General features: G+C 49.7%; 1 protein-coding gene and 1 pseudogene across 3 annotated transcripts; one reads left to right on the top strand and one right to left on the bottom strand.

Moving 5' to 3' along the window:
* Positions 1-1506: 1506 nt before the first annotated feature.
* Positions 1507-7893, bottom strand: KLHDC9 (kelch domain containing 9). 3 transcript variants are annotated; one of them, XM_053278799.1, is made up of 5 exons: positions 7705-7893; positions 4630-5150; positions 3628-3796; positions 2494-2692; positions 1507-1806 (listed from the first exon to the last, which is right to left on the bottom strand). In XM_053278799.1, the coding sequence occupies exons 2-5, from the start codon at positions 5136-5138 to the stop codon at positions 1640-1642; spliced, it is 1044 nt and encodes a 347-aa protein (XP_053134774.1). In that variant the 5' UTR covers positions 5139-5150; positions 7705-7893; the 3' UTR covers positions 1507-1639. The 3 variants fall into 3 exon arrangements, with proteins under 3 accessions (XP_053134774.1, XP_053134776.1, XP_053134775.1); XM_053278801.1 differs by lacking the exon at positions 7705-7893 and adding an exon at positions 7620-7644; XM_053278800.1 differs by lacking the exon at positions 7705-7893 and adding an exon at positions 7169-7601.
* LOC128337265 (V-type proton ATPase catalytic subunit A-like) lies at positions 7743-23954 on the top strand (annotated as a pseudogene).
* Positions 23955-24187: the final 233 nt, after the last annotated feature.

Here is a 24187-nt window from a genome sequence, read left to right on the forward strand (position 1 = left end):
CGTTTGGATGGGAGACTACATGTGTGAGCACAGTAAGAGATTAGGAACATAGGAAGCTGCCATATACTGAGTCAGACCCTTGGTCCATCTAGCTCAGTCTTGTCTACCCAGACTGGCAGCGGCTTCTCCAAGGCTGCAGGCAGGAATCTCTCTCAGCCCTATCTTAGAGATGCTGCCAGGGAGGGAACTGGGAACCTTCTGCATGCAAGCAGGCAGGTGCTTTTCCCAGAGCAGCCCCATCCCCTAAGGGGAATATCTTACAGTGCTCACACATGAAGTCTCCCATGAAGAGATCATTGGTTTGGTAGAAACTAATAAGTCATTCTCCTGCTTTGTTTCTGACTGTGTTTTCCTCCTTACCATTTCCAACTTTCGCATTCCAGTCTCCAACCACCAGCATCACATCTTGCTTGCATCTTCTGTCAATTTCAGACTGAACTTGGTCATAACACTCACCAACTTCCTCTTCTTCTGCATCGGTTGTTGTCATATTAAATATGACATATTAAACGGTTGTCCACGAAATCTAATTGATATTAGTCGGTCACTGACCGCATTATACCCAAGTACTGTCATTGCTGTATCCTTCCTGACTATGAAAGCAACACGTTTCCTTCTTTGTTTTTTGTGCCCTGAGTAGTCAACGGTATGATTTTCGGACTGAAAGTATTCCAGTCCATTTTAATTCACTGATGCCCAAGATGTCAATCTGTAGTCGATTCATTTTCTCTTTCACTGTTAATGAAACTGTTAGTGACTTGCAAGTGTATGCAGATTCAATTACCAATTGCAGGGCAGTAGGAGAGGGCATACCCTCACCTCTTGCCTGTGGGCTTCCCAGAGGCATCTGGTGGGCCACAGAATGAAACAGGATGCTGGACTAGATGGGCCTTCTTGGCTCTGACCCAGCAGGGCTGTTCTTAGGTTCTAATTGATTAAAACCTATAATTGATTAATCGGGGGAGATGTCTTTCAATTGATGGCAGCCCTAAAAATAGAACTCATGCACATTTGCTCACCTAAGCTGAAGAATTCAGCTTTTGTCATTGCAAAATGTACACTGCCTTAGTTTCACCCGGATTGTAAGCATTTCTCCCAGATTGCTTAGCCCACTCAGATTCGCCCAGATTTCAGCTTTCATTCAAAACAAAAGACTATGCTCTAGCCCTCGTAGAAGCGGAGTTAGGGAGCAAAACGTGCAGTGACTATTCTGCTCAGAAATTATTTTCAAGCCAATTTACATATTATGCAAATTAGGCACCCGGATTTGGAAAGCCAGAATAGGGCCACCCTAACCCTTAGAGCCTTATCCCCTGTGGCTCCAGCTTCAGTTTTGCAGGGCCTGGAGAGCAAGGTTGAATTCAAGCACTGGAAGTGAGACTGCTTTATTTTAAACCTTGAAATGTCTTCTATCCTCACATTTCTATCCCGCGCGCTCCCCTTTGAGCAGTTGCTTTTACCCGTCCGTTTCCCTGCAGAAAAACCAGAGGAGGGGTGCAGATGGGGTGGGTGCCTGGTGGTGTGTTTTATTTCATGAGCGCAAATTCCTCTGCCAAACGGAGAGCAGTTTGGTAGCCCCGATAGCCCTGCCCACTTGTAGGGTTGCTGCCGGGAGTCTCGTAGCGAGAGCTTTGGGGCCTTATGGGGCGATCTCCAAGGTGGAGATCTCCGGGCAGGGCGTCTTGCCGTCAGCCCCGAATCCTCCAGCGAGGTAGAGTTTGTCATTCCAGAGGCAGGTGCGGTGACCGACTCTCTTCTGGGCCCGGCTGGAACCGGGAAAGCGGAACCAGTTTGCGGGTGAAGACCCTGGAAGGACAGAGAATAGAAGCCAATTTGAAGTTCTTGGATGAGTGTCGGGCCTTCCTAGCCAACATTCATCTCTTCCGCTCCTCTGAACGCCGGCATCTGTGATTATGGGGTGGGGAGGAGAGGAGAACCCTTCGGACCAGTCTTTCCTGTAAGAGGGATTCGCAGATGTTGACTAAAACTCCTATGATACGGATACGGCAAGTATCTATATACCGCTTTTCAACAAAAGGTTCCAAAGTGGTTTACATGGAGAAATGATAAGTCAATAAGATGGCTCCCTGTCCCCAAAGGGCTCACAGTCGAAAGAACAAAACGCAAGATAGACCCCAGCAACAGCCACTGGAGGAATGCTGTGCAGGGGACGGAGAGGGCCAGTTGCTCTCCCCCTGCTAAATAAAGAGGATCACCATTTTAAAAAGGTGCCTCTTTGCTCTGTTAGCGGGATAATTTTATTATCCCGGGGGAGCAGTAGACAGGAAATATGGGAAGCAACGTTTGGGGGAAACGGTCAGCATGGGAGCTTCTCTGCATGGAGTGACCAGTGCCCAGTTCCCTGCAGCAACTATGTGGCCACAAGATTTGCATGAGATTGACTGTGGGGCTAAGAGTCACATGCACCAAACAAGGACACCAAAGACCCATCGTTTCACCCCGGTTGCTTGGAGGGATGAAATCCATCCTTACTTGTGTCGTAGATGTAAAGGTCGTTGCAAACGGCATCTCTGCCTCTAGCTAAAGTCTCTCCTCCAAAGATGACCGCGAAAGGCCCCACTACGGTGCAGGATTGGTGCCGCAGGCCTTTGGGAGCCTGCTGGGAGCCCTTTTCGGTGCTGAGCAGCCGGGAGATCTGGTCCACCAGGCCGGGAGCGTGGGCAGAATCAACCTGAGGAGGGAAAAGATTACGGAATAGGAAGCTGTAGTGTTGGGCGGACACATTTGATTTATTTTTAAAAATGTAATCCTATTTCTATACTGCCTGATATAGCCCTCTCCAGGCGGTTTACAAAGTTGAAACATAATATAAAAACAATATAAAACAATTACAATTCATAAAACAGGTCAAATCAATCTCAGTGGATAAAAACAGACTAAAATTTAAATTTCAGTTAAAAGTCTGTGAAAACAAGTACATCTTGAGGGTCTTCCTAAAAGCAAGCAGAGATGGAGAGGCTTTTATTTCAGCAGGGTGCATATTCCAGAGCCCCGGGGCAGCCACAGAAAAGGCCCAGTCCCAAGTTGCCACCAAACAAGCTGGTGGCAACCGTAACTGGACCTCACCAGATGATCTTAATAGGTGAGCAGGTTCATGGCAGAGAAGGTGCTCCCTTAAGCACACAGGTGGACCCTGCTTAGCAAAGGGGATAATTCATGCTTGCTACCACAAGACCAGCTCATTGATTGCGCCATAAACAATTTGTCTAAGTTAGTTCAGTTAAACACAGTCTGTAATTGTGTTTTTGTGAGTTCTTAATAAGTTCCCTAACTGATTCTAAGACTACCCTGCTAACTGAGCAAAGAGGCGCCTTTTAAAAAGTGGTGATTCTCTTTATTTAGCAGGAGGGGAGCAACTGGCCCTCTCCATCCCCAGCCTAGCATCCCTCCAGTGGCTGTTGCTGGGGTCTATTTTATGTTTCCTTTTTAGATTGTGAGCCCTTTGGAGACAGGGAGCCATTTTATTTATTTATATCTTTGGGAACTTTGGTTGAAAAGCGGTATATAAATATTTGTCATATCTGTACCCGTATCAGTACCCGTACCCATTCAAGCCAAGTGTATCGTGGGCTACGTCAAGCCATCCCCTTCACCCGTGACACTCACGTGGATTTTCCCTTTCCCCCACCGTCCGGCCACATCAAAGTCAGCAGAGTCGCGCCCGCCAAACACCACCAGTTTATATCCGCTGCTTTTCCCACTCGAGCTGGTGTCCTGCAGCAGCATAGCGGAGTGTCCTGCCCGTGAGGCCGTGCGGGATTCCTCTTCCTTGTACCTAGGAAGCCGAGAGGTGAACAAAACCTCCTCATTTTTGAACCCACCAGAATCCCCACCTGCCGCAACCCTTAGTATTTGGCTGACGGCAGTTTAGTTGTTTAATACATTGCATGCGCTGACTTTAAGGTTGTTACCCACTTGGTGGGCGGGGGGGGGGGGAGTTGGTGATTAATTGGGTGAGAATCAATCCAATCAATCTGTACACATTTGCTTATGAAATAAGTCCTGAAGAAAAAAACATTGTTTGTTTTTAAGTACGGCCCTTTTCCTCTCCCCTAGTTTTCTAAGAGCAGGGAGATGTTTAAGCAAACGTTTTTAAAATAGCAGTTTAGCTCAATGTTGCCACATGGCCAATATCAAACAGCAAAAGATGGAAGCATGCAAATATATGTACTGACCTGCAAATTTTCTACCGGCAAGGAATATTTTAGTATGAATTGCCCTCTTGGATTTCGGTTGCGTGGGTGGGTTATTTTTTTCCCTGTTTTACTGACCTGTTGCATTTCTGTAAGTAGTTTTCTCTCTCTTGTTTTGGTATGGACTGGCCTTTTTTTTTTTTTTTTGGTATGGACTGGATTTCTGTAAGCAGGGTTGTGTGTCTCTGTGTGTGTGTATGGACTGACCTGTTAGTTTTCTGTGAGGTGGGAAATGTTTGTTATCTGTTATGCAAACACGTTTAAACTGGGGTTTAACTTAATGTAGCAACTAATTAAACAATCAATCAATCAATCAATCAATTGCTTGATCGATTAACGTACACAGGGCCTCACAAAGAGCGGAGTGGTCTAAGGGGTCCTTCCTTTTGGTGGGGGCAACTAACCAGGATGTTACCAGTAGGTCTTGGCGCTGGGGTTGACACGGAGCGTGAAGATGCTGGCGTAGCGCCGCTGGGTCCGCAGCCCGCCCTCGCGCCCCACGACCCGCGCCTCGTGGTCCGTCAGCTTGGTGCAGGTGTGGCTGCTCAGCCCCACGGGGGCCTCGTTGGAGGGCCCCTCCGTCCAGCGTTCCCACTGGCCCCGCTCGGCATCAAAGGCGCCCACGTCTGAGACCCGGCGGGAGCCGTCCCAGCCTCCGACCACGCACAGCCAGCGGTCAGCCAGGGCCAGGGCCTCATGGTGGCTTCGCCCGTATCCGCATTCGGGCGCAAGCGTCCGGACCGTCTGGAGCGCTGGCTCAAAGGCGACGATGTCCCCGAGCGGCGGGTCCTGGGTCTCTGGTGACTTCAGGCCCCCGAAGATCAGGAGCTGCCCTTGAACCACGTTGCACGAGTGGAAGCCACGAGCCAAAAGGTCGCTGCGCACCACGGGCTTCCACTCCCAGCGGCTGCTGGCGGCTGTCATACCAAGAGTGACCTGCAGGAGGCAGAGCAGTCAAGATCAAGGACCAGGTAAGTTTCCCCCGAGCCGTATTGTAATGGAAGGGGCAGGAGAAAAGTATTTAAATAAATAAAGCCAGTCTGGTGTACTGGTTAGAGTGCTGGACTAGGACCGGGGAGACCTGAGTTCAAATCCCCATTCAGCCATGAGCCTTGCTGGGTGACTCTGGGCCAGTCACTTCTCTCTCAGCCTAACCTACTCCACAGGGTTGTTGTGAGGAGAAACACTAAATATGGAGTACACCGCTCTGGGCTCCTTGGAGGAAGAGCAGGATATAAATGTTGTTGTTGATGATGATGATGATGATGATAAAATAAGTTTGTCAGCTCTGAAGAGCAATTCTGCAAAAATTGCAGGTAACCACCATGGCTCATTAGGGTAAACACTCACACTAGCATGATTGATTTATTTCATTTATTTTTGCACTTCTATCCCGCTCTTTCTCCAAGGAGCTCAGAGCGGTGTACATGGTTATTTTTATGTCTGGGGTTATTGTTGAACTACAACTCCCATCATCCCCTGCCACAATGACCAGAGGCTAGACAAGAGCCAATAGGTTGAAACTGCAAGGAAGCAGATTCAAGTGAGAGCCTATGAAGAATGTCCTAATTGTGTTGGACAGTGGAACAGCCTGCCTCATGGAGCTTTCCTCTGGAGCTTTAAAAAAAGACTGGATGGCCATCTGTTAGGCCATCCTGTCAGGCTGTACCAGTTTTCTGCACTGAGCTGTGGGTTGGTCTAGAAGATCTCCCAAGGTCCCTTCCACCTCTGCATTCCTATGATTCTAAGTGTCTCTGTAGATTTTAGTGCCTATGAACTGTTAGCATTACAAAGACATACAGATGAAAAAAAAAGTTTATTTTGAAATCAGAAACATGTACCTCCTCATAATGGACACCTACCTTAAACAGAAAAAAATGTAATTGCTTAGATAACATTGTTTGTTTTTGTAGTTTTTAGTTAAATAAATACCAAGTCATATAACAATAACAGGAACTCTGTTCATACGTAATGTCAATGCACATGCAATCTGCATAAAGTGCACACATGCACAGATCTGTTTGCATGCCTAGAGCCAGTGTGGTGTAGTGGTTAGAGCATTGAACTAGGACCAAGGAGACCTGAGTTCAAATCCCCACTCAGCCATGAAAGTCATTGGCTGATTCTGGACCAGTCATGTCTCTCTCAGCCTAACCTACCTCACAGGGTTGCTGTGAGGATAAACATAACCATGTACACCGCTCTGGGCTCCTTGGAGGAAGAGCGGGATACAAATGTAATAAATAAAAAAATAGTTATTCACACACTACTTTCAATGCATGTACACTTCATTGCTGTATGCTTTGTATTTGAGGGGCTTCCCTCAAGCTGTACCCAGGTTCACCTTTAAAAAGAATGCCAGTACAGTTATTCATGCAAAAACATACACAAGTCTTTGTGTAGAGAGATCTGTACACTTGCACAACATAACATTTGAGCAGGATGAAGGTTTTTGCATTATTTGTAAAAGGTTTTTGCATTATCTCACCAATTGATTTCAAATGTCAAAACCTCCATGAGAATAAAAACCTCTTTAAATCATCCTTTTTAAATTTCTAAATTTAAAATGTTTTTTAATTTTTTTGATTTAGCACCCTAGGTGCCATTCCAAAAGGCCTTGAAGAGCACCTCAACACCATCGGGGCCACAGAAATCACCATCAGCCAATTACAAAAAGCAACTTTACTGGGAACAGCCTCTATTCTGCGACGATATCTATAATAATAACAGCAAGAACACTGATAATAAAATCCAGCCATCCCAGGTCCTTGGGAAGGACTTGTTTTCTGGATAAAACAAACCAGTCAATAACACCTGTCTGACTGTGTAAACAATAATAATAATAATAATATAAATGTTGTTGATCATTTATATCAAAACAACATAACACACAATAAAAACAACAACAATAATTTAAAAGCACTTTTTCCTACAGAGCAAAATTATAAACCCACCTAACCAGGAGAATGAGATTCTCTTCCTGGAGAATGAGATTGCACATAATTTTCCTGATTGGTGAATGAAATAAAACCAGACCACATTGTGAAAAATGCTGGGGGTTTAGTCTGACCTGATCATAACCTGAAAAATGTCTACCCTGAGCTGGGGTATGTGTGCAAATTTTGGGTGGGCGTTCCTGGATAGGCCCAGTTGATCAAATCCAGCACACAACCACTTTGGGGAGACATCAATTGCCAAAGATTATTTGTAAACCAGAAATATTCCCATTCTTCAAAAACAAAACAGCCCACCAGCTCTGACTGTTTAAATGGAAGCACTGTCAAAAATTCAGGGCTGTTAAAATCTGAGTCATGATGGTGAATCAGTGCTTCTAGTGAAGCAGTGATTGGGGTACAGATCCGTGCAGACGTTTTTACACACGCACCATGCTTCCCCCCCCCACACCTTGCAGTTTGCCCTACACTAGAATATCTGCATAGCCCATCGCTGTCGCTGAAAAGCAAGGTTATAAACAGGGGACCAGGCCTACCTTAAAAAGCCAAGCCTCTGCAGAAACTGGTTACCCGGCAACCGAGAGCCCCTAGCAACCACATCCGTGCGTCTTGGCAACGGATTCTGCGCTGCCAGCAGGCAAAGGCCTCTGCAGGAAAGCCTTTGCTGAGCGTGGGACTGTCGTCAGGAGCAGAAGTCAACAAACCAGTTGCCGAGAGCAGGTTCAGGGCAAGCCCAGTGGCGTCACAAGAAACCCGGAAAAAAAATGGGAGCAGGCTGTGGGGATAACCGTCCTTGCAATTCATGATGGGGCAGGGTGTCTGCCGACTGGGGATGATGGTTATGGTTGCCCACTCTGACCGAAGCGAATCCTGGAGATGTTTTTCATACTATCAAGCTGTTAAAATCTCCACGATAGAACATAGGAAGCTGCTTTATACTGAGTCAGACCCTTGGTCCATCTAGCTCAGTATTGTCTACCCAGGCTGGCAGCGGCTTCTCCAGGGTTGCAGGCAGGAGTCTTTCTCCCAGCCCTCTCTGGAGATGCTGCCAGGGAGGGGACTTGGGACCTTCTGCATGCAAGCAGGCAGGGGCTCTTCCCAGAGCGGTCCCTAAGAGGAATCTCTTCCAGTGCTCACACATATAGTCTCCCATCCAAGTGCAAACCAGGGCAGACCCTGCTTAGCCAAGGGGACAATTGGTGCTTGCTACCACAAGACCAGCTCTCCTCCCTTAAAAAGGGATCACATCTTCCACTTCCCCAGATTCACATGGACGCAGACGTTAGGAACATAGGAAGCTGCTTCCTACCGTAGTCAGACCCTTGGTCCATCTCGCTCAGTATTGTCTTCACAGACTGGCAGTGGCTTCTCCAAGGTTGTGGGCAGGAGTCTCTCTCAGTCCTATCTTGGAGATACTGCCAGGGAGGGAACTTGGAAACTTCTGCGTGCCAGCATGCAGATGCTCTTCCCAGAGTGGCTCCATCCCCTGAGGGGAATATCTCACAGTGCTCACACGTGTAGTCTCCCATTCAAATGCAAACCAGGGCAGACCCTGCTTAGCAAAGGGGACTTTCATGCTGGCTACCACAGGACCAGCTCACCTCCCAGAGCACGATTGCTTTCAGTGGTCTTTTGGAGACGGATACTGATATCTGGAAACTCCAGGCCTACCTTAGGGGGTTAGCGGCAGTGTTCACTGTTGCAAGGATTCCCAGATGTGGTTGACTACAGCTCCCATCATCCCTAGCTGCAATGGGCCTTGGCTCGGGATGGCGGGAGTTGTAGTCAACAACATCTGGGAATTCCTGTTACAGGCTGTAGTTCAGTGGAAGAGCATCTGCTCTGAATGCAGCAGGTCCCAGGTTCAATCCCTGGCAGCATCTCCAGGTAGGGCTGAGAGAGACTCCTGCCTGAAATCTTGGATAAGCTGCTGCCAGTCAGTGTAGACATAAATGGACTAAAGGTCTGACTCTGCGTAAGGTGGCTGCTTGTGTCCTTCCGTTAATCGGTGATAGGTATCTTGCCCGGCTTAGGCCTGTTTTGGTTTTTTAAATTATGCCAACTGTCAATTTGTTTATATGTTCAGTGGGTGAGTCAAGGCGCTTGTGCAGAAACCAGGAAAGTGGTGTTAAGGGACGGGCAAATAAAATGCATGTTATCAACCCACACTTCTGGAAAGTGTGGCTTTTTGCAAAACGAACCACTGAAATACAAAGTGCCGGTGGGTAGGGTTGCCATCTTTTTTCAGGTGTAGGGCTCCTATGCAAAAAACAACAACAGACCTCTAGGTGCCAGGAGTAAACTCAGGAAGAGAATCCCCCCCCCGCCCCTATCTGTAGGTGACGAAAAACACCCCTTGCTGGATTTCTGTGTGCTAATCTGCTGGTAAAAAGGCAGAGGAGCCCTGCTTAAGAAAAGGTGGCAGCAGCTGGCTTTCCAGTTTTAATCAGTTAGTCCTGTCTGGAATAGAGGGAGCTGCTGTCTACTGAATCAGGCCCTTGGTCTAGCAAGCTCAGTATTGTCGACTCTGACTGGCAGCAGCTTTCCGAGGTTTCAGGCCGGCGTCTTTCCCAGCCCTACCTGGAGATGCTGCCAGGGAGTGATCCTGGGACCTTCTGTATGCAAAACAGGGGCTCTACCACTGAGCAACGGGTTTGTTTGTGTTATTGTAAGCCGCCCTGCATGGCGAGATGGGATGGAAACATTTTTTCCATAAATATTTATATTTATATTATATTATTTATTCAACTGAAGTCACCTTGAAGGAATTTGTTTTTGCCAAATTTGGCTTTTCCCTTTCGTTGTATGATGGTGAAAGGAAAAGCTGCACATAGCAGAATTCTCCCTTTGGGGCCACTTTGAGACAGAGTTACTTCGTCCGTCCCCCCCATGTCTGTGTCTATGTGCCTCTAATGCACAGCAGGCAGAAATTAAACAGGTACAATTTTCCCGGGATGGCGCTGTGTGTGTGCTTCCCCGTCCTGACCCCCCCTTGAAGTTGAACAGTATATCTGCATTGTTTTGAAAGGGTGGGGTTGAAACACTTTAAATAACGAAATCAATACACCAACGGAAGCCACCTGGAAGGGAAAAAATGATACCAAGTTTGGCTTTTCCCTTTCACTGCATGACAGTGATAGGAAAAGTTGCACCTTGCAGAATTCTCCCTTGGGGGCCACTTTCAAACAGAGTTAATATTTTTTCCCCTGACGGTGTCTGTGCATGCCTTTAATGCACAGCAGGCAGAAATTCAACAGATACCATTTTCCCCCTGGGACAGAGCTGTGGCTATGGAGAAATTGGCAGAGTTTCTGCTTTGCTTGGTAAGAGAGAGCAAGACGTTGCTGCCCTCAAAGCCCAAGGCCAGGCTGTTGACTGTACACACAAGCGCTGTTTTCTGTTGCTTCTGCCTGCTGTGTCCCGTCTCTCCCCAGCTCCCTGTGGCCTGCTCAGGCCGGAACTGGTTTGGGGGCCGAAAGTAGCCCTGCCGTACCTGTTTACCCTGCCGCCTTTTTACTGTATAATAGCTCCCCACTCCCCGCCCCCCGCAAAGGCAGAGACACCACCCTGCCCAAACCTGAAGGAGAGGACAGATTCAGCAGAGAATCCACTTGCCAGGATCTCCCTGCTCCTCTCCAGAAGGTAAGGCAGCTGCGAGGGCACCGGGGGTGAGCAGAGGGTTTATGACCTCTGGCAGAAGGCTGCCAATGTGTGTGTGTGTGCTTTCACCCCCTGGCATGGCGTGGCTCCCGGGCTTTTAGCTTTGGCAGGAATTCATCCGGTGAAGCTCTTTCCCACCACTTTGGGATCCTCCTTCTGCTAACTTCCTCCAGCTTTTAAAGATGCAGGCGGCCAAGCCGGAAAAGAAAGTACCAGTTGCAGGGGAGTCACAGCAGGAGAGAGGGCCTGCCCTCGACTCCTGCCTGTGGCTTCCAGCAGCATCTGGTGGGCCACTGTGCAAAACAGGATGCTGGACTAGATGGGCCTCTTTGGGCCTGATCCAGCAGGGCTGGTCTTATATTCTTAAATAAATAAATTTATTTATTACATGGATTTTCCACCTTTCGTTGAGCTGTGAATCCACCCTTGATAAAGTTGCTGGTGGATCAGCAGAGCGTCTCAAACTGGGGTCCCCAGCGGTCACTGGACTACAACACCCATCTGCCCCAGCCGAAGGCTGTGGATGATGGGTGGTGTCATTGGAAACCATCATCCACAGCCTTCGGCTGGGGCCAATGGGTGTTGTAGTCCAGTGACCTCTGGAGACGCCTTGCTGATCCACCAGCAACTTTATCAAGGGTGGATTCACAGCTGAATGAAAGGTGGGAAATCCATTGTGCCATGGTGGAAAATTGTGCTAGTGAGCATGCATCATTCCCCTCTGCTAAGCAGGGTCTGCCTTGGTTTTCATTTGGATGGGAGACTCCATGTGAATGCTGCAAGCTTTTCCCCTTAGGGGATGGGGCTGTAGCTAGTGACTGAGCATCTGCTTAGCATGTAAAAGGTCCTAGGTTCAGTCCCCTGGCAGCAGGGGAGGCTGGGAGAGACTCCTGCCTGAAACCGTGGAGAGCTGCTGCCAGTCAGTGTTGACAATCCTGTGTTAGGGACCTAGTTAACTTGGTATAAGGCAGCTTCCTATGGGGTGGATAGATTCACGAAGAGCAGTTTCTCAGGAGCATTTTCAGACAGCAGGTTTTTACCATGCGAGGCTTTACTGCAAGTCCGGGGCATAATGCAAATAGAGTTGCCATGCCCCCTGGAATTTTAAGCATCTCACCCAGATTGCTTAGCCCACCCAGATTTGCCTGGGTTTCAGCTTTCATTTAAAAAGAAAAGAAAAAAGAATGGGGGAGGGAGGAGCTAAGCTCTAGCCCTCGCAGAAGCAGAGTTATGGAGCAAAATGTGCCGTCACTCTTCTGCTCAGAAACGATTTTCCAGCCAATTTACCTAATATGCAAATGAGGCACCCGGATTTGTAAAGCCGGAATAGGACAACCTTAAACACAAAAAGAGGATTTTTTAACCTCGGAGTTTTTAACCCTTTTCTGCTGCACACACAGGATTTTTTTCCTCTGAAATATTGCACGGACTTTGGGGCAAATCTGGCCGAGATGTGAACGCACACCCACCCTCCCAAAGTAAAGCAGCGGTAAAGATGCTGTCTGAAAAGGTTGCTGCTGTTCTCTGATTTGACTTTGTTTTCTTTGAACGTTTTCAACGCAGACGTTTCCACTGTGATTTTGCTGCTGCCGTAACTCACCTGCTGGAGCAATGGACTTCTCCAAGCTCCCAAAGATTGGAGATGTAGAGCAGGAGAGTCTGATGGGATTCGTCCATGGCGTTTCTGGACCTGGTAGGTACTTTGGTGGCAGGGGATGTGCACCCTTCGAAGTCTCCGGGAGGAAAATTAAGACACCCTGCCGACTGAGCAAAGAGTCCCCTTTTAAAAGTGGTGAATCACTTGTATTTAGCAGGGGGAGAGCAACTGGCCCTCTCCATCCCCAGCACAGCATTCCTCCAGTGGCTGTTGCTGGTGTTCATCTTATGTTCCATTTTTAGATGATGAGTCATTTGGGGACAGGGAGCCCTTTTATTTATTTATGATCTATCTATCTATCTGAACCGCTTTGGGAATTTGCTGAAAAAGCAGTGTATAAATATTTGTCGTATTCGTATTCCTAAAAGCTATTCTTATGGCCTGAGCCACCTCGGTGTCTCACTGCACTTGAATCATATAATTTTAAGTGTTGGAAGAGACCTTAGAGGTCAGTGGGAGAATGAGGGGAGGAGAGCTGGTCTTATGGTAGGAAGCGTTACATTGGTCCCCTTTGCTAAGCTGGGTCCAACAAAAGGACGTATTTTTTTCACACAATGCAGAATGAATCTGTGGAATTCTCTGCCACAGGATGTGGTGATGGCTACTAGCTTGGATGGATTTAAAAGGGGCTTAGAAAATTCATGGAGGACAAGATCATACATGGCTACTAGTCTGGTGCCTATAGGCCACCTCCAGCCTCTTGCAGGGGAGCAACAGCAGGAGAGAAGGCATGCCCCCCCCCGCTCCTACCTGTGGGCTTCTCATGGGCATCTGGTGGGTCACTGTGTGAAACAGGATGCTGGACTAGATGGGCTTCCTTGGGCTGGATCCAGCAGGGCTGTCCTTGTGTTCTTATAGCCGACCACATGGAAGTGCTTAAAGGATGGGGCCATAGAGCATCTGCTTGCATGATGCAGAAGGTTCCAAGGCCCCTCCCTGGCAGCATCCCCAAGATAGGGCTGAGAGAGACTCTTGCCTGCAACCCTGGAGAAGCTGCTGCCAGTCAGTGTAGACAAGACTGCACTAGATGGGCCAAAGGTCTGACTCTGTAAAAAGCAGCTTCCTTTAACATCTTGGTGCCTGCCCCGCCCCAACAGAATGTTACAGCTGGAAGAGATCTTGGAGGTTTTCTAGCCTAATACCCTCCTCGCTGCAGGAAAGAGTCCTGTGTTCCCTTAACAGATTTATTATGGCATCAACGTTCACAAAGCGTGCTTACACAACAGCAGTCGCTGTTGACAACAGAAACCCTCCTCGCTTTGCAATACCGATAGAATACCTGTAGTGAGAGAACGGACCTTGATTCCGACTGAGTCCCAAACATATAAAACCAGATTTCTGAGCAATTCTAGTCCGAGAATGTCATGCTGGAGATTCTCTTTGCCGTCTTGTTATCGATGTCTGTTGACTTCCAATATCAGCAGCAGAGCCCTGGGAGATGCGAATGTGCAGGGGTGTGTGATGTGCGTGTCGCTTTGTGAACTGCAAATCAAATCGGAACCCTCAAGTGCATTAAACTTTGAAATTACTTTGGCTGAGTTCTGGATTTGTAGCAGGGCTCTCGACGGCACACTTTACCTTGAATCATTAAGAGATTAATCTTTCAAGTGAAATTGGACTACAACTCCCATCATTTGGAGGTGAAGTGTGCTGTGGAGTTGGTGTCGACTCCTGGCGACCACATATTTAGGAGTCTGTGAAAGGAGCTGGGTTTTGCAGACTCGGAATACGGAGGGCTGGTCTTGTGGTCACAAGCATGGATTGTCCCCTTTACTAAGCAGGGTCTGCCCTGGCTTGCACGTTCATGGGAGACTACATCTGTGAGCCCTGTCAGATCTTCCCCTTCAGGGATGGGGCCGCTCTGCAAAAAGTACTTGCCAACTTGCGTGCAGAAGGTTCCAAGTTCCCTCCCTGGCAGCATCTCCAAGATAGGGCTGGGAGAGAGACTCCTGCCTGGAACCTTGGAGAAGCCGCTGCCAGTCTGGGTAGACAATACTGAACTAGATGGACCAAGGGTCTGACTCCGTACAAGGCAGCTTCCTAGGTTCTAGCGGTGGGAGAGGCATGCAACGTTTCCTCCATACTGAACCCCACAACTTGACTCAAACCACTTTTCTCTCTGTCCTCTTGCTAGTGGTGATCGCTTGCAAGATGTCTGGGGCTGCCATGTATGAACTGGTGCGCGTCGGCCATGCTGAGCTGGTGGGCGAGATCATCCGCCTGGAGGGGGATTTAGCCACCATCCAGGTGTATGAAGAGACCTGTATCCTTCCAGAAAGGCCTCCCTTGCCTGGCTCCCGCTTGGCTTTCTCCCCTCCCTCTACCCTGGAACCCGCGTCCCAATGTTATCTTGTATATCATTCTCCAGTGCACCACTGCTCAGGCCAGCTTGCAAAAACGATCAACTTGATACGATATAGAACAACAGAAAATGCATAAAGTTAATAATAAGGCCAAGCTGAAAGTACATTGAAAAGTTACAGATTTTAAATTTACAAATTAAAAGTTACACTTCTCCCTCCCTCCCAAATTTGTCTACTGCCTCAAAATTCCATTTCTGGAATTGGAATTCCATTTCTCGCCCACGCCTCCTTGCCACTCAAGAATTTATCCTTTTTTTAAAAGAAGTCTTTGACCTGAGAATGACATTATCTCCCCCTCCTCACTTCCCAGCCCCGTCTTGTTCTAAACGGAGGGCTTTTCCTGAGCGCTCACCCCAGCGGGAGTCTGTGTGGGGGACCCTGTGCTGAGAACCGGGAAGCCCCTGTCCGTGGAGCTGGGCCCAGGGATCATGGGCTCCATTTTTGATGGGATCCAGCGCCCCCTCAAGGACATCACCGAGCTGACCAAGAGCATCTACATCCCCCGGGGCATCAACATCACGGCTTTGTCGCGGGACCTCAAATGGGAATTCAAGCCCATGTCCAACATCCAGGTGAGAGCCAGATAGCCCCAGTAAGTATCGACTGGGACCCGAGGAGCCAGTTTTGCACAGCTTTTGCTACCTGGAATCAGATGCAAACTACCACACAAGGGAAATGCAGACTCGAGGACAAATTCTTAGGAGATGTGGCTCAGTGGCAGAATATCTGCACTGCATGCAGACCCCCTCCCCGCCCCGCCCCGCTGTTCAGTCCCCTGTAAGTAGGGCTCAGAGAGACCCCTCTTTGGAACCTTGGAGAGCTGCTGCCAGTCAGTGTACTGGGGTTGGGTGGACGAAGGTCTGACTCAGCAAACAGCAACTTCATCAGTTCAGAATGAGACTCTATGCACAAGTCTGATATTTTCAACCCGCAATGCCCAATTTAAAAGTTCATTTTAATGGCTATGAGGATTAGAGGAGAAAGGAAGAAAGTGGTGAGGTCATTCGCATGACTGGGCAGGAGGCAGGCAGTGGGGAAGGTTGGTTAAACTCACCTTCCTCACCAGATGAGTGCTGTTCTGTTGCTGGGAACGCGAACCACGATCTGTGCTGCAGCGCGGAGCTCTGGAGGCTGGGATGGTGTGTCCCAGCCTCCGGATATCCCACAATGCACTGTGCAACCTGCACAATGCATGAGATTTCCCCAAGAGACAGGCACTCTAGGCACGCATTTCTGTGTCCACTGGGGCTGGACCGGAGCCCACCTTAAGGCCTTGCTCGAGCCCTTAACCCTGGCTAAGTTAAGGGTTTAGATGTAGTGCTAGGCGGTGCTGCCACACTGGGATCAGGCCCAATCCTGGTGGTTCTCATGCGCAGCCTAGCCTGGGTTAGGCTTCATGTGAGAATAGCCTCCGTGATTCAGACAATACTGACCTCTACAGACCACATGCAATTCTGCAGCTTTTCCAGCGCTTGGGTAGACATTCAGAATGCATATAATAACCCTGATCGCCTGTCTTGGATCCCAGAACCATAGAATGTTAGAGTTGGAAGGGATCCAGTTGCATTAATGAGTATTCACTGAATCTGGCTCCTCAATCAGCTGTGCATCTGCCTCACAATAGCATCATCCAGCCCACATGGTCCTTGTGCTCAGCTCCTGCCACACTTCTTACCATTCCTGTTCCTCTCTTGACCCCATTTCCAGGTCGGGAGCCATCTAACTGGGGGCGACATCTATGCGGAAGTGCGCGAAAACTCCCTCATCAAGCATAAGATCATGGTGCCATCCCGCTCCCGAGGGACCGTGACTCACATCGCCCCAGCTGGGAACTACGATGCTTCAGTAGGTGTGGGGGCTGCAGCGGGAAAGGTCTGGGAGGAGAGGTGGGTCTCTCACAAATAATCATCCTTTGGGGGCTACCTCTCTTTTCCAGTTCAGGACTGTACCATGTGGCCAGGTGTGCCAAGCATGGCCTGGGGAATATTCCTCCCTTCACCTCCCTTCACCTTTTCAGCAGGGCCACCAAGTCCTTGTTTGCTTTGATTCTTTGTCTTTAAAACTTTTTGATTGTCTGAAACCAGGGGTTCTCAGGCTGGGGTCCTCAGATGTTGTCCGACTACAACTCCCATCATCCACAGGCACAGTGGTCTTTGTGTGGTTGGGGTTAACCCACAGAGGAACGGAGAAGACTAATCCACTCTCCCTGGACAGCAGCCATAAAAACAGGCAGTCAGTTCCTAGCATCTGCTGGAGCAACATCCACTTACACTGACCGTAGACGGTTCCAAGGGAAAAAGAGGTCAGGACCTTGGATAGCTCCACGCAGGGAAGCAAGAGACTGGGCAATATCTTACGTTGTCCTAGCCAGCACTCTTGCTTTCCTGCTTGGAGCTATCCAAGGTCCTGACCTCTTTCTCCCTCAGAGCTGTCTACGGTCAGTGTCGCTTCTGGACCTTGGTTCCAGCGGCTCTGCCTAGAACAGGATAGCTACCTCTCCCCCTCATCTGTGTCTTTCCTCCCACAGGATGTGGTCTTGGAGCTGGACTTTGAGGGGGTGAAGGAGAAACTCACGATGGTGCAGGTGTGGCCCGTCCGGCAAATCCGGCCCGTGTCGGAGAAACTCCCAGCCAATCACCCACTGCTCACTGGCCAGCGGGTCCTGGACGCGCTCTTTCCGTAAGCCCTTTCCTTCCTAATCAGCTCTCTCATGAGATGGAGGATGGAGGCAGCAGAAAGCTTGCTGTGTTTTTTTTTTTAGCTAGGCCAAGAGCCATCTTGGGGTGGAGCTGTGGAACCTCTCCACGCGCTTACCTCCCACCCTCTTCCCACAGGTGCGTCCAAGGCGGGACCACAGCCATCCCAGGAGCCTTTGGGTGTGGCAAGACGGTCATTTCTCAGTCCCTCTCCAAGTACTCCAACAGCGACATCATCATCTATGTGGGCTGCGGCGAGCGGGGCAATGAAATGTCGGAGGTGCTGAGAGATTTCCCCGAGGTGAGAGGGGCGAGGAAGTGGGCGGGGCCCTGTGGAATGGGCGGGGCCATTTTTGTCCCACCCCCAGCATCCCCGTGGCACACCCATCCTCACCCCAACTGTTATGAAGAACATAGGAAGCTAATACAGAGTCGATCCATTTAGCTGAGCCCTGGTGCCCAGAGGTTTGCGGCACGGCGACCACATCACCACCCAGGGCAGATTAAAGAGGATTTGAGGGCCCTCAGTGAGTGTGGAGGCCCTGGAATTTCTCCCCAAAGTCCAGGAGTAAAAGTGCCTCTGGGACGAAGGATGATGTCCTTTGGTGGCTCCCTCACTCACCCCCTAGGGTTTACAGTCACCCCAACCTGACATCAGCTTCCCTTCCCCACTCAGAGGTTTCTGGAATCGCTGACTGGAGCTCCTTTGTCAGCTAACTGAGCCAAGAGACACCTTTTTAAAGTGGCGATTCTCTTGTATTTAGCAGGGGGAGAGCAACTGGCCCTCTCCATCCCCAGCACAGCATCCCTCCAGTGGCTGTCTGCTGGTGTCTGCTTTATGTTTCCCTGTTAGATTGATGTGATCCCTTTGGGGACAGGGAGCCATTTGGTTGATGTCTTTGTAAACCACTTTGAGAATTTTGGTTGAAAAGCGGTATAGAAATATTTGTCGTCTTCATATTCCCTACCTTCTCGAGGACTCCGCTGGCGGGGGCCCGACTGTGGCATTGCCCCGCCCCCTTGTTTCTGATGGCCGCTGCAGGGGGCGTGGCCACTGCCCAGGGAGGGTCCATTCGGACCCTCCCATCCCTCCCCAGTCCGTGGTTCATTGAAACCCTGTCTGGCTGGACTTGCCCGCCCCCACCCCCAGCACAGCCAACCTTTCACTGAACCACTGGGTGGGGAGGAGAGGGGTGTGCCCTTCATTCACTGGCTGGGTGCGGGGACGATCTCCCCCCTTGCTCCTTGCTCCCCACTTGGTCCCCTGTCTCCAGGTAAGGCTGGCACAAGTCTCCCCATCAGAGATCTGGAGAATTGCTGCCAGTCAGTGTTGACGATGCTGAGCTAGATGGACCAAGGGTGACGGTCCGGATGGCATGAAATCGCTTCGGACATCATCCACAGAGCCCTCCTTCCTCAACACTCTTCTGTGGTCCCACCCCTCACCTCTGTGCCCCAACTTCTCTCCTTGCCCCCCTCTCTCTCAGCTCACGATGGAAGTGGACGGCAAGACGGAGTCGATCATGAAGCGCACCTCGCTGGTCGCCAACACATCCAACATGCCCGTGGCAGCAAGAGAGGCCTCCATATACACAGGTGGGGGTGCCTTCTCCTTCTCCAGCCCTGGACTTCCCGGGATGCAAAGAACCGTGTGATCCATGCCAGACTAGAGAGATGTGAAGGCCTAGAACAAAATAGAAAATTGGGGGGGGGATTGGTTTTGTCCCCCCCCCCAGGTTTCCCCTCCCAAACCTGGAACTCTGGGGGAGAAACTAACCCCTCCAATTTCCCCCAAATATTTTCAGTTTCTTTGAGGTCTTCCCATCTCTGTTCCAGACACGCCAAGATCCCAAACAACCCTATTTTTCTTAGGATCACAGAACAAGTTATCCTGTAGCGGGGCTATCTTGCACCTTTTTCCCTAACGGGTCTGAAACGGAGTGTTTAGTAGAGACGAGGTGAGATCTTTCTCCTCTCTCTCTCTGGATCCTCCCAGGGATCACCCTCGCGGAGTACTTCCGGGACATGGGCTACCACGTCAGCATGATGGCCGACTCCACCTCGCGGTGGGCCGAGGCGCTCCGTGAGATCTCTGGGCGCCTGGCTGAAATGCCTGCAGGTAACACTCCTTGCTTTTAAAGCCTTCTTGCCTTCTGAGTCCAGCAGATTTCTTTCAGGTGAGGGTGGGAAGAGAGATCTTTCCCCCCCAACACAGCCTTTCCTCACTTTGCATTAGGACAGGCTGACCTCTGACCCCTCTGCTATCTGTCCTCTTCTGGCCTGATCTTGTATTTTTGCGGGGGGGAAATGCTGCATCTATCTATCTATCTATCTATCTGAAACTCTTCCCTTCCCTCCATAAGACACAGAGTGGTTGACAATGTATTTAAAATAATTCCTTTAAAAAGGAATTTAACCACCCACGTTATTATAATTTTATTGGCTGACCCACAGCACAACAATATATCAGCCTAGTAATTTTGCACTTGCACAAGTTAGGAACGTAGGAAGTTGCCATTTACTGAGCCAGACCCTTGGTCCATCCAGCTCAGCATTGTCAGCCCGGACTGGCAGCGGCTTCTCTTTCTCAGCCCTGTCTTGGAGATGCTGCCAGGGAGGGAACTGGGAACCTGGATGCTCTTCCCAGAGCGGCCCCGTTATCCCCTCAGGGGAATATCTGACAGTGCTCACACATGGAGTCTCCCATTTGGATGCAAACCAGGGTGGACCTTGCTTATCAAAGGGGACAATACTTGCTACCACAAGACCAGCTGTCCTCCTTTAGAGCAATAGATGTGTTTATCTTTTCCGAGACAGGTTTTCCGAGCCAGGACCTAAAAATAACCTTAACCAATGAGGGTTTTTTTAATGAGGGAGCTTGGAAAGAACTACCCTGGGTGATCCCGCTCGGAAATCCTGACACCACGCTTCATTTGAATTCCAGACAGTGGGTACCCTGCCTACTTGGGTGCCCGCCTGGCTTCCTTCTACGAGCGGGCAGGACGCGTCAAGTGCCTGGGCAGTCCGGAGCGGGAGGGGAGCGTCAGCATTGTCGGAGCGTAAGTTTCACCCGCCCTCTGTGCTGAGCGGCAGAACCACGCTGGGAAGGAGAGAAATGGAAGTGACTATAGACATGCTGGCCCTTGATTGATTGATTGATTGATTGATTGTTACATTTCTAGACCGCCTTTCATCAAAACAATCCCAAGGCGGTTTACAGCAGAATTTCAAAACAAGATTGTGAAAAAGACACAATTAAAATATTACGCTAAAAACATACAACAAATCTGATTAAAAATTTAAAACACAAGCCTAAAAACAGTACAAAAAACAAAGAGCAACAGCAGAGACAGTCATGGGTAAAAAAAAGCCAGGATTTAACATGCTGGGGTCCTCAAACTTGGGTTTCCAGATGTTGCAGCACTACAACTCCCAGCATCCCCAGCCACAAGACATTGGAGTTGGGGGTGATGGGAGTTTTAGTTCGGCCACATCTGAAGGACCACAGGTTGGGAACCCCTGTTTCTGCAGATCAACTCTCTTGCTTCCAAGCAACGATTCATGGGTCACATTTAAATATTTCAACATCTGGATAACAGACCAGTTTCGACTGAGTAAGAGAACTTCAGTTTCCCCTCCCTGGATAAATGTAACACCTATAGTCCTGCTCATTCCATTTTTACATGTATATTCCACTCTTTCTCCAAGGAGCCCAGAGTGGTGAATATGTTTAAACTCACAACAACCCTATGAGGTAGATCAGGCTGAGAGAAACCACTGGCCCACTGAGTCAACCCCCGTGAGTTTCATGGCTGAACAGGCAGCTGAACTCGGCTCTCCCTGATCTGACTTCCTACTTGTACATCAGCTCAGATTCTTTGGCCAAAAAGGCAAAAATTAGCAATATTATTGTGATTTTGTAAACTTTTGAAATTCTTGAATTTTCTTATTAATGCTATTAATTGTTATTGTTAATCTGGTCTGTGACCACAATAAACATACTACTACTACTAGCAATATTAGACCTTTGGTTGAAGCACGGTATATCCCCAGGGTATATCCCCTGGGGATTCCTAGTAGTTGCAGTTTGCGAGAGGCCTGTGTGTTGCTTCTGTGTCCCTGATGGAGTCCACCTTCTCTTTCCTCCTGCGTCTAGGGTGTCCCCTCCTGGCGGGGACTTCTCCGACCCGGTGACATCAGCGACCCTGGGGATTGTCCAGGTGAGGCTCCGTTAGAGTTTTGGGGTGTTACATTGCTAAGGCTGACATCTCCCGGGGGTAGTGTCCTGATTTTAAGTGTCACCTGGATTGCTTGATCTGCCTGCATCTGCTCGGATTCCCAGCTTTCATTTTAAAAAAGAAAGCTAAGCTCTAGCCCTTGTAGAAATGGAGTTATGAGCAAAATGTGCGGTCACTATTCAGTCACTATTCTTCTCAACCGCTGGGCTTCGAATCAGGCAGGTGAAGCACAGGAGAGATTCACAATAAGTAATCCTCCTGAGGAACAGTTGGTGGTGGAGGAATGGTTAGCTTGGTTTTGATGCAAATCATTGCTTCCCGATCTATTGTAATGTCTAAGGCCTTTGGCTGTCTAGTGCAATCCATTCTGTGCCTGCCTGCTTGGAACTAAGTTTGGTTTTGATCAGATGTTCTCCCAAGGAAGTGTGTCTAGGACTGCAGCCTTAACGGAACAAGCTCAGTGCATTTTATTTTATTTTATTTTATTTTATATTTGGTTCTCTTGCTGCTATTTAATATCTCAGACTTTATGGAGTCTTCATTTATTTTCATGGTATTCTCTGGTAGAACATTTATTTTGCTCTGGTAGATATCCAGCCAGCGTGGTGTAGTGGTTAGAGTGCTGGACTAGAACTGGGGGGGACCCGAGTTCAAATCCCCATTCAGCCATGAGACTAGCTGGGGTGACTTTGGGCCAGTCCCTTCTCTCTCTGCCTAGCCTACTTCACAGGGTTGTTGTGAAAGAGAAACTGAAGTATGTAGTACACCACTCTGGGCTCCTTGGAGGAAGAGCGGGATATAAATGTAAAATAAATTAAATAAAAATAAAAATAAAAGTCAACTGGACCAGTGCACCAGATAATGTGCATAACATGCACATTATTGGCCAAGCTAATTTGCAAAACAGGCAAGTTAGGATGCCTGGATTTGGAGACCTTGAATATGGCGACTCTACCATTGGGCCAACCTCTCCCCCTTACATCCCGCTGCTCCATCCAGGTCTTCTGGGGGCTGGACAAGAAACTGGCCCAGCGGAAGCATTTCCCCTCCGTCAACTGGCTGATCAGCTACAGCAAGTACATGCGGGCGCTGGACGAACACTACGAGAGGTACTACCCAGAGTTCGTGGCCCTGCGCACCAAAGCCAAGGAGATCCTGCAGGAGGAGGAGGACCTGGCCCGAGATTGTGCAGACTGGTGGGGAAGGTGAGGGAGTGGAGGAGGAGACGGGGAACCCCCGCACACCGCTGCCGTGAGCAGAGGGGGCAGGAGAGGATCCGTGCCCACATCTGGGTCCAGCAAGGTAGCGCCTCGGTGAAGGAGGAGGCCTTGATCCGGCAAGGATCTGACTCGGCAGAAGGCAGCTTCCTATTGTTCCCCGAAAACAGACCTAGACGGAAAGTTTGGATTTGGGGGCACCTGTTCATGCCACGGCATCTTGGGTTAGAGGTTAGGCATTGGGCGAGGAGAGGGGAAGGAGAACCAACGAATGCCTTCAGCCCCTGATGGTTGCCTTCACTCCCGCCTTCTCTCCCCAGGCCTCTCTTGCCGAAGCCGACAAGATCACCCTGGAGGTGGCCAAGCTGATCAAGGACGACTTCTTGCAGCAGCAGAACGGCTACTCCTCCTATGACAGGTAGCTCATCCCGGCTGGGCTTTCCCCCTGAGTTCGCTCTGCTCCCTGGTCTCAGAATGTGCGGTGCGTCCAGGAGCCACCAGCCATAAAAAGCAAGCGTCTGGGGCTGTTAGTGGGGAGCACTCCAGAGACCCCCTGCCCGGAGTTCAGCATGGAGTGGGTGGAGTCTGCGATGGGGACGGCCAGGATGCCAGAAGGTGAACAGGGAGGCAGGAGCCGATCACGCCGGCCAGGCTTCTTGCCCTGCCCTGCTTCGCTTTCGTTCAGCCCCGGCCTCTTCACTGAGCACGGCCCCCTCGCCCTCTCCCCTGCCAACCCTGCTCCAGGTTCTGCCCTTTCTACAAGACAGTGGGCATGCTCCAGAACATGATCGCCTTCTACGATCTGGCCCGGCACGGGGTGGAAACCACGGCCCAGTCGGAGCACAAGATCACGTGGGCCTTGATCCGGGAGAACTTGGGCGACATCATGTACAAGCTGAGCGCCATGAAGTTCAAGGTGGGGACTGCGTCCTCATGGGGGCCCGCTGTCCACTGAGTTGGGAAGGGTGATGGTTGGGGGCCGGCTGGACTACAAAGCCAAGTCTTTGGGTAGGTGTTATAGTTGGGTTCTCTCTCTATCTCTCCCTCCCTCCCTCTTTCTTTCTTTCTTTCTTTTCCCTCCCTCCCTCCCTCCCTCCCACCCACCCTCTTTCTTTCTTTCTTTCTTCTCCCACCCACCCACCCTCCCTCTTTCTTTCTTCCTGACTTCCTTCCTTCCTTCCTTCCTTT

This window comes from Hemicordylus capensis, chromosome 14 (genome assembly GCF_027244095.1).
Source record: "Hemicordylus capensis ecotype Gifberg chromosome 14, rHemCap1.1.pri, whole genome shotgun sequence".
Taxonomy (NCBI): Eukaryota; Metazoa; Chordata; class Lepidosauria; order Squamata; family Cordylidae; genus Hemicordylus; species Hemicordylus capensis.

Bases quoted from the DNA above. Each gene is read 5' to 3' on its own strand.
- KLHDC9 (XM_053278799.1), bottom strand. From the start codon at position 5,138: ATGACAGCCGCCAGCAGCCGCTGGGAGTGGAAGCCCGTGGTGCGCAGC. The intron at 2,693-3,627 runs GTGAGTGTCACG...TTCCCTCCTCAG, and splicing joins GGGGGAAAGGGAAAATCCAC to GTTGATTCTGCCCACGCTCC. The intron at 1,807-2,493 runs GTAAGGATGGAT...CTGTCCTTCCAG, and splicing joins CCTTTACATCTACGACACAA to GGTCTTCACCCGCAAACTGG.